This window comes from Lutra lutra, chromosome 4 (assembly GCF_902655055.1).
Source record: "Lutra lutra chromosome 4, mLutLut1.2, whole genome shotgun sequence".
Taxonomy (NCBI): Eukaryota; Metazoa; Chordata; class Mammalia; order Carnivora; family Mustelidae; genus Lutra; species Lutra lutra.
In genome coordinates this window covers 89,442,646-89,452,232 of record NC_062281.1, presented here as the reverse complement: position 1 = coordinate 89,452,232, position 9,587 = coordinate 89,442,646, and the positions used below count along the sequence as shown (strand labels likewise).

General features: G+C 48.7%; 1 protein-coding gene across 1 annotated transcript; it reads right to left on the bottom strand.

Moving 5' to 3' along the window:
* Positions 1-2,652: 2,652 nt before the first annotated feature.
* Positions 2,653-8,591, bottom strand: S100A11 (S100 calcium binding protein A11). Its single transcript, XM_047726114.1, has 3 exons — positions 8,437-8,591; positions 3,913-4,065; positions 2,653-2,991 (listed from the first exon to the last, which is right to left on the bottom strand). Exons 1-3 carry the CDS (start codon positions 8,437-8,439, stop codon positions 2,836-2,838), a joined length of 312 nt encoding a protein of 103 aa, XP_047582070.1. The 5' UTR covers positions 8,440-8,591; the 3' UTR covers positions 2,653-2,835.
* Positions 8,592-9,587: the final 996 nt, after the last annotated feature.

The following is a 9,587-nucleotide window of genomic DNA, read 5'->3' as shown; positions in this document are numbered from 1 at the left end:
AAATTCCTGTTCTGCTTACAATTTTTAAAAAATATTTTATTTATTTATTTGAGAGAGAGAGAGAAAGAGAGAGCACAAGTAGGGGGAGTAGCAGGCAGAGGGAGAGGGAGAAGCACCTGCTGAGTAGGGAGGCTCATGTGGGGCTTAATCCCACATGATCAGGATCATGACCTGGAGCTGAAAGCTGACGCTTAACTGACTGGGCCACCCAGGCACCCTGCTTACAACAATTTACATTGAATTTCTCATCACCTGCAACAAGAATCCTAGCTGTGTGACAGCCAGGTAGAGATGTTGGGTTCAATAGATAACTTGAGAATTCTCACGATAGATTTGGGCTGGGGATATAGAAATATAAGTCATGAGCATACAGATTAAAGCACTGAGTCTGGAGAAGGTTGCCCAGGGAAAATGCATGGTATAGAGACCCATCAGTGTCAGTGCCATGAAGGGGGAAGCACAGAGCCTAATCATTCGCAGGAGGGACATCTCATCCCCACTTGGAGTTTTGCGAGGCTTCCTGCAGAAAACCACGTAGGCTGAGAAGGGAAGAGTAGGTGGGAACGGACCTGAGAATGGGAGGGTGAGGGTGGGACAGAGTCCTAGGCACAGAACTTGGTCTCAGAGGTGAGAGAACCTGTCGTGTGGAGGGAAGTAAAGGTCAGGATAGCTGGAATGTGTAAAGTGTGTGCATGAGAGCAGAGCCTGGGAGGTCCTGTGTGCAGTGAGCAAAGTGGGGGTGCTGTGCCTGGTCTTACATGCCCAAGAGCCCTGGGGAGTCCATGCAAAGTGGAAGCTGGAGAGCAACCAGGTCAGAGGCTTCAGGAAGGAGGAAGGTCTGGAGAGGAGCAGGGCAAGAGGAGTGGGGTCACTGAGGAGGCTTCTGCATAGCCAGACAGAGGCCATGGTGCCTGAGTCAGGGAAAACCTGGGGTGGGTTTGAGGGATATTTTGGTGAAGAATGAGATGAACTTGAGGGTTTGGGTGGATGTGAGGAGTGACTTCCATATTTCCAGCTAGGTGGACGGGGGTGCCCTTTCCTGGGATGGGGGCAGGGGAGGAGGGGACAGCTGGGGGCTTGGGAGGATGGTGAATGCAGTTTGGGGTACACTGACCCAGAGAACCTGAGTCTCTTGAGGACAAGAATCTTCTCTGCCTTATTCATTCCCTTCTGCCAGATACACAGACCAGTTAGTTACACATTATAAGTAAATCTTTGCTCAATACCTGAGTACGTGAAAGATACTGCTATGATTTTATGTGGACAAATCCAGGAGGCAGTGTTGGAGTTCAGGAGCTAGGAGTGGGTTGAGGAGAGAGGCATGTGTGGTCACTGGCCCCTACTGGTAGATGAAGATAGAAGTGGATGAGATCTGCAGGCAGAGTGTGAGGCATGGGAGGCAGGCTTTGCATATGGCCTGGAGAGCAGGAGCTTTGAAGGACTGTGATTGTCTGATGGGGTTCCTAACCAGGATCTTGTCCCTCTCAGCTCTGTTCCTCTTCCCCAACCTCTTAGACTCTCCTTTGCTGAGTCCTCTTCCTCTTGCTACCCCATTTCTCCAGCTTTGGGCATGCCCCCAAGCCCTCTCCTTTCTCAAGCTAGATCTTTTCTCCAGACTTCAAATGCAGATGCCCACTGGGCACTGCCAACTGGACCTACTAATGGCACTTTCTACTTGAAAATTTAGGGTCTTGCCAGCCTGAGGCGCTGGTCTTCATTCTGGAATGTCAGAGCCAAACAAACAAAAAATGGTCCCAGTAATGGTCTAATTCATTCTATTAATCTATGAAGGACGAAACTATGATCTAGAGAGCTTTTTACTAAGAAGTTAAAACTCATGCAGATGGACAAGGAATCAGAGGGCCTCTGGAAACAATCACTCTCACTTGTGCTGCTTCAGGATCTGTACCCCACAACATTCTTTTGTCTACCATCTTTAACTTTGGGTCAGCCTTCCGGCTTTCCAGAAAGTCTAGGCTCTTTCCCAGCTGCTTTATCAGAGGGCTTAGAAAATTAAGACTAATGTTGACAGAAGCCCAAGCCAGAGGTAAAGAAGGAAACCCACAGCCAAACACAAAGACCGTGACCACACTAGCCTCCTTTCCATTCCTCCAGCATCCTGCTCCTTCTTACCTCAGGACCTTTGCCCTCACTGTTCCTTCTCCTGAAACTCCCTTCTCCATTTTTCTTGAGGTTTGCTCCAGCTCATCCTTCAGATGTCAGCACTCAAGATCTCAGAGGCACGCCCTCCACCAGCCCCCATTAACCTGTAACACACCACCCTGTAATCTTTCCTCCATAGGACTTCACACACTCCAGTCATCTTTGTTGCTTACTTGTTCATTGGCTTCCCCCACTAGAAAGTCAGCTCAGTGAATGAGGGACCTTGTCTGTCTTGCCGACTATGTCTTCAGAGCCTGTGACAGTGCCCGCAGTAGGGGTGAACAGATGCTTACTGATTTATGACAAGTGACACCTCTCCATCAGTCTGAGTAATAGGTAGTCATATTGGTATTGTGAGTCATAATTACATCTACACCCAGTGTGTATTTCACTATTTCCTGTGCTGCTCCGGGAACTGCTTCCATCACGCTAATGCCATTCCTCCCATGCTGCTTCCTCTCTGGCACAAATGTAACTGACTCTTTAGTGTGGGATTTAAAAAACACTATTGCTTTATTAACTACCAGCAGGACTGGCCTGCACAGAGGGGTGGGGGGGTGGGGGGCGCTCTGGGCTCAGGGTCCGTGGAGATTGTGAGGAGGACGTGATGACTGGGAAGCTGTTTTGAAGGCAAGAGGTGGTCTGGAGCGCAGGCCCAAGAGCCCCTCTGATTTACTTCCGGAAATGGGGAGACTTTGTAAAGGAGTCATGGCAAGCTATAGCCATGCCACCAATAAGATTAAGAAATTCTTGGAAATCTAGCTGCCCGTCAGAGTTGAGGTCCAGTTTCTTCATCATGCGGTCGAGGACACCAGGGTCCTTCTGGTTCTGCAAGATAACAATAAGCATCATAATGATCCTATTAGAAATATAATTAATTTATGTCACACTTTCTAAGATGCTTTCCATTATGTCACCACATTTTAGTCACACAAGAGTGTGCAGTACAGGGTAGGGGCTAGTAGCATTTCCACTTTCCAGACACTGAGACAGACTCAAACAGATGAAGTGACTTGCTGAAGGGGAAATCTGTGACTAGAATCCACATTTTCTGGCTCCCCGCCCAGGGTTCCTCTGTGACGGGCACAGGCTGGCTATTCAAGTTCATAAAAGCAGTGGAATACCTTTGTCAAGTGTTGCATGCAACCGCAGTGTATGAACTGTACGGAAGAGGAGTGAAGTGACAGGGAAGAAGATGCAGGCCCCGATCTGCCCCCTCCTTCCCTTAGCTTAGTGGCCAACATGTGCACACGCTCACAGTTGCTAGTGGCAAAGGGCTGTTTAAATTAGGAATTTAGAAAGTCAGTCCTTAAGTGGCACCTGCGCCTTGTCTACCACTTTAGACTATGCAGGTATCCAGAACATTATTTCCATGATCACAGAAAGTTCCATGGGTGGGACTTCCCTAGAAGCTTTGGGTTGGACGAATAAATTTGAAAACTATCCTATTACACCATTTACCATTTCATATGCCGTTTCCCTAAATGGAAGAAAGAATTCACCATTCCCTGTGTCATGTAGTTTGATAACTTTGATCTTTAAAACACATCTTACTCAAAGAAAAGAAGAAAAGGTCCTTTAATAGTCACAGCACTCAGAGCCCTGGGGGCTCAGCCTTGTCCATGCTGGAGTGATTGAAGAGGCGGCAGGAGCGTGGGGGTCAGCTGCTGGGCCTTCACTTCTAGCCATTCTGCCAGCGTCTTATTTAGAGCTCTGGGCAGTTTGGGGAATGAGGGTTGGGAGCCGTACCTTTGTGAAGGCAGCCAGTTCCGTATTCATGAAGGTTAGGAACTCTGTCTTGGAAAGCGTGCAGTTGTTACCCTCCTTTCCAGCAAACTTCTGGAAAACAGCAATCAGAGACTCGATGCACCGCTCAGTCTCAGTAGGGCTGGACATTTTTGCCTTTATAGAAAAAAAAAGTCAGGGCTCAGACAAGGGCTAGATGCCCAGAGGACACTCTAGAGAATCTCATACCTTCATTTCAGGGCAAAGCAGTTTCCTAAAAGGCTAGGTCATTTTTTAAGGGGCAGAGGGCCCCAGGACAAACACAGAAAGTCACATTCCATGAGCATGCCTTCCTTATCCGTTCCCATGTTTATTCTGGATAAAGCATATTGAGGGTACATACAAAGCATGTGGGTGTGTCTAAAAGCAGTAGACTGCTTAGATGAGAGTGAGCATGGCAGGCTTCATGATGTTTCTAGAACCGGTCAGTAAACATATGTATAACTATAGCTCCACAGATCCATAAGCACACCAAGCTCTGTCTAGAGATTAAATAATTTCCTATTTTCTAAGAGAATAGAGAGACTATCGGGATGAATGAAATGGCAGCTTTTTAAATCAATACTGAGGGGTGTCTGGGTGGCTCAGTTGCTTAGATGACGGACTCTTGGTTTTGGCTCAGGTCATCTCAGGGTCATGAGATTGAGCCCCACTCAGGGCGTCGAGCCTGCTTAAGATTCTCTCTCTCGGGGCGCCTGGGTGGCTCAGTGGGTTAAGGCCTCTGCCTTCGGCTCGGGATCCCAGGGTCCTGGGATCGAGCCCCGCGTCGGGCTCTCTGCTCCGCGGAGGGCCTCCTCCCCCCGCCCCCGCCTCTGCCTACTTGTGATCTCTGTCAAATGGATGGATAAAATCTTAAAAAAAAAAAAAAAAAAGATTCTCTCTCTCCTTCTGACCCACCCCAATAAATTAGGAAAAAAAAAAAGCAGTACTGAATTCCTGGGACTCTTGCATTTTCTAGAAGAACACTAAATGCATAGTTATTATTGTGTGTGGGGTGGGAGATCTGAGAGCTTTTTGGATGTTCAAAAGCTTCTTTCATATCAAAGGTTAGAAATCGTTAATTTTACATGCGAGAAATAGAGACATGAGAAGGTAACTGACATAGCAGAGTCACCCCTAGAATCTCAGCCTCCAGGTCCCTTTCTGCAGTTCTTGGTCTTTGTTCCAAGATACCACTAATTCCTACAGGAACAGCTGAAAGAACTTCTCTGGTCACTTCAAAACACAAAGGTGGATGTCAGGAAGGGGGAGCGCCCAGGCTGTCACACAGCTCGCCTGACCTCTACAGAGCTAAACCTCAGCTGTGGTTGCGCCAGGAGGAGCTGGGGTCAATTCTGTGCTGGGCTCTGCTTTCCTTTTAACAGAATCCTTCAGGGAAATCCTATTTTGCAAAGCCTTTGGGTCATTCCTGCTGGTACCTAGATCCCCCTGGTGGTTCAGACTGGCAACTGCAGGCTTTCTGGAAGACTTGCCCCCACTCGCCCTTCCTCTGAGGCTTCAAGTATTAACAATGCTTTATGGGGTTCCTGGGTAGCTTAGTCAGTTAAGCGTCTACCTTGGGATCAAGTCCTGCATTAGGCTTCCTGCTCAGCAGGGAGTCTGCCTTCTCTCTCTCTCTGCCCCTCCCATTGCTCATTCCGTCTCTATTAAATAAATACCTAAAATCTTGGGGAAAAAATGATCCTTGGATGGTGACATTTGCAATTTAGCAATGAACCTTTAATTTGGTCTTTGCAGAACTTCCTGGAGACTTTTAATCCCAGTAATTAGCGAGCTACGGACTGTAATTAATGTGCTACGAATTGATCTGGGCTTTAGTCACACAACTTTGGGCTCCTTCCCTCTTCCCTGTAGTGTTTTCATTTGCAGTTTCTCCATGTGCTTTACCAGCTAGCTGAGCTGCTTGGGGCCGATTGCATGTAGTAGTTATCTGTAATGCCCCTTCCGAGATGGTTCTAATGAACTTTTCTGGAGGTGGATTCTTTCCTAACAGTCATCTTGTTGGAATTTTTTTTTTTTTTTTCCTCAAAGAGAACTTTTTCTTAAGCAAAGAAAAACGTTTGTAAGTCCAGGGTTTGGGAGTGAAACAGAATACCATAGCCTGGAAACAGTTGTGTTTGCTCGACAGCTTCCTTATCAGGACTAAAATCTCACCGTCTTAGTAATGTGTCAGTTGACAGGAAGAAGGTCAGCTGGGAGGGAATGCCAGATAAGATAGAAGATTCCAGGCTGAGGAGCAAGGGCTTTCTGACCTTTCTCTAGGCCTGCAGATGCTACTCTGCCCCCCTTCCCTGCAGAATTCAGATTGTTTTGCTTTTCTAGTTTCCAAGTGGCTTTCTGCATTATTTTTTTCCTTCCTTAACATCAGGACTATAATTTAGACTTTTTTTTTTCCCTACTTGAAACTGTTGCTATCAACTACACAAGGAAAAAATTAAAACCTCTGTATTTCTCCTCAGAGGTAATTTTCCAGAGCAAAAAAAAAAAAAAAGAAACACAATTACCAAGTTACTGAAATGGAACTGCAAAATTTGTAGAGCAGAAGGGGGCTTGGGAGATGGTTCCAGGGAAGGGAGGCCCAGAGACAGGAAAGCTTTGCTCACGGTGGAGCTGAGGCTGAGACAGAGGAGAACTGGATCTCCTGACCAGAGGCCAGCACTGCCCACGGCTCACTGCATCCTCAGTTTTATTTGGCACCATGATAGGAAGAAGAAAATGGTGTGAGATAACTGGATACTGTGAAAGAATTTAAACAATGCATGCTCGAATGTTGAGGAAAGGGGAAGAAAAAGGAATATGAAAATGAAGTAACACTTGAAAATGACTCCAGCACTGCTGTTTTCATACTTATTTTTTAAAAAAGATTTTATTTATTTAGATGTCAGAGAGAGAGAGAGCGCAAGAGAGCGTGCACAAGCAGGCAGAATGGCAAGCAGAAATAGAGAAGGAGGCTCCCTGATGAGTAAGGAGCCCGATGCAGGACTTGACCCTGGGATCATGAGCTGAGCTGAAGGCAGATGCTTAACCAACTGAGCCACCCAGGCCCACTTCTTTCCTTCCTTCCTTATTTATGTCTGTCTGTCTGTCTGTATGTGGCATGGATCCCAACCTGGGGCTTGAACTCACAACCCTGAGATCAAGACCTGAGCTGAGATCAAGACCTGAGCTGAGATCAAGAGTCCCACCCCTGATCAACTGAGCCACCCAATCACTCCTGCTGTTGTCGTTCTTAACCAATGTGCTCCGCCCCCCCCCCCCCCCAAGGATCTGTAATGGCCGATCTTCACCACCTACTGGTGATGGGTCCACCTTTTCAAGGTTCCATGCGACATTGTTACTCCCTTTTTGCATGGAAAGGAAGGAGGGAAAGAGTAGGCAGGGATAAATGTTCACACACTAGAGCAGAGTCTGGCAAATGTGTTTTGTACAGGGTCAAACAGTAAATATATTAGGCCACTGTGGTTCATGTTGTCTCTGTCCCTCCTCTTCTGCAGCGGGACAGCAACCACAGACAACTCATAAGTGAATGGGTGTGGCCGTGTGCTAATAAAACTTTATTTATGGACAATTAACTTTGATTTTTGTATCATTTCACATGTCACAAAGTATTATTCTTCCTGTGATTTTCTTTCAACCACTCAAAAACATAAAATCCATTCACAGCTTTTGCGGGGTCGGGGGTGTAACAGAAACCCCATTTGGCCCCTGGGCGGAAGCTTACTGACTCCTTTCACTGAAGAGGCCTCGGAGGAGGTAAATTTTGGAGGTGGCTTAATGCAAAAGTGAGAAATAGAGTTCGAAGTAGGCTGGCAGAAACTGAGAAGAGAAAAACAGATGACGACGCGAGTCCCTGAAAAGATGGTGGGTTCAGAGGAAAAGGGCAGGAGGAGGGGGTTCGGCCTGGATAGGGCTCCTCCCACCGTCCGGGCCGCAGTCCGCTGGCTGGGAGCGGCCTCAGCTTCAGGCTCTTTGTGTCCTGGCGGGTTGCCTAGCTCACCGAAACTGATTTTCCCAGGGCTCCCACGGCTCAGTTCTGAGAAGTGCCCTTTTCTGGTCTACAGAAACAACTAGTGCCGCCGGACGCCCCTACGGCCCTTCTTTCACCTGTCTCCCAGGGGTGGGCCAGGGGCCTCCAGCCCTTGCGGGACCCCGCGAATCCCCCACTTGCCGGTAGAGGGGGATAGGGCGTGGCGCCACCCCCGGTAAAGCGGTGCCGAGCGCAGCCCCCTTCCCCAGACGTGCACCAGATCTACGCCCGGGAGACCGAGACCCTCCGGGGGTCGATCCTTGGCGGCTATCGCAGCTATCAGTTAGGGCTGCTTCCTTCCTGCCTCTCCACCCCAATCCCCCCACCCCCACCCCCGATTTATTTTTCCTGCCCTACTTCCTGCCACATCCACACAGAAACGAGAGATCAAGCATGGTGGAAAGCGCGGTGTGGCTCTTTCTATTGCAGCGCTTCGAAGACCAGAAAAAGTTCGGGCTTACCATGTGTTCGCGGGACGGGCGCGGAGTCGGCGTCCGGCGGCGGCGGCGGCAGCGGCGAAGCGAGCTCTCGGCGGCGGGCTCCCGGCTGTCGGTGACCCGCCCCGCGTGACCGCGCTTGACTCACGAGCCCCCTCCCACCAGTCCGCCTCCGCCTCCCGGAGCCGATCCGGACTTGTCCGCCCCGCCCGCGTTGCCCAACGCGCAGCTCACCCACGACCCGCTCTCTTCCTGTCCTGTGGTCCTTGAAGATTTAAAGGGCTTTCCTGAATTAGAAGTTCGGCATAGCGGTCTTGGGCGCGTTGTGCCGGTGTCCATGCCTCTTTTCCGTGTACGAGCCCGTTCTGCTCGTTCAGGTTAGAGAGGCAGGAGGGCCCTTTTGTAACAACGTGCAACGCGGAGTGTGGCCGTAACTGTAGAAGTTCCCTAGAAGCCAGGCTGTCTCTTCCTTCACACTAAAGTTGGGTAATGGAGGAAGCAGTGGTGAGTCGTGCCAAGTGGAGCGCTGTTGTCTCAAACTTCTTCCCCTGAGGCACTGAAACCCCCCAACCCCCAAACCACTGCAGTTCAAACCTGACCGGTGTGAGTAGGGTATTTGTTCTGTGTGCAGTTGGCAGAAGCTCCGGGTTCTGAAGTGGGGCTGTCACTTTATTGCAGTACTTTTGGCAAATCCCCTCTCTCCTCAGAGCTCCATTTCCTTATCTGTTAAAAGCAGTGGTGTTGTATTTCCTGTTTCATAAGACCATTATAACTGTCCAGGGAAATCATGGCTTTGAGACGGCTTCAGAAACTGTGGAGTAGCCGTGAATGAAAGATAAGGGACCACAGGGCATTGCATAAATTGCTTCCTGCACCGGCTGCTCACTTCTGAGCAAATCTGCATCTCCCCTCAGCTACCCAGAGGCATGTTTTCTTGAATCCAGTTGAAAGCCCTACCCGAGCCCTAGGCTCAATAATTAAAGAAATAACCTGTTTCTCTCCCGTCTTCCCCTTCTCCACTAATGGTACTGCCTTTCTGCCATTCTTCCGTTCTGCTGACTTGAGAGCTTTGTAGTCAGGTTTTGACTGTAAATCCCTTTCTTACCTACAAGACTTTTCAACTGCCAACTCCTATGATTTTTTTTTTTTTTAAGATTTTGTTTATTTATTTGACA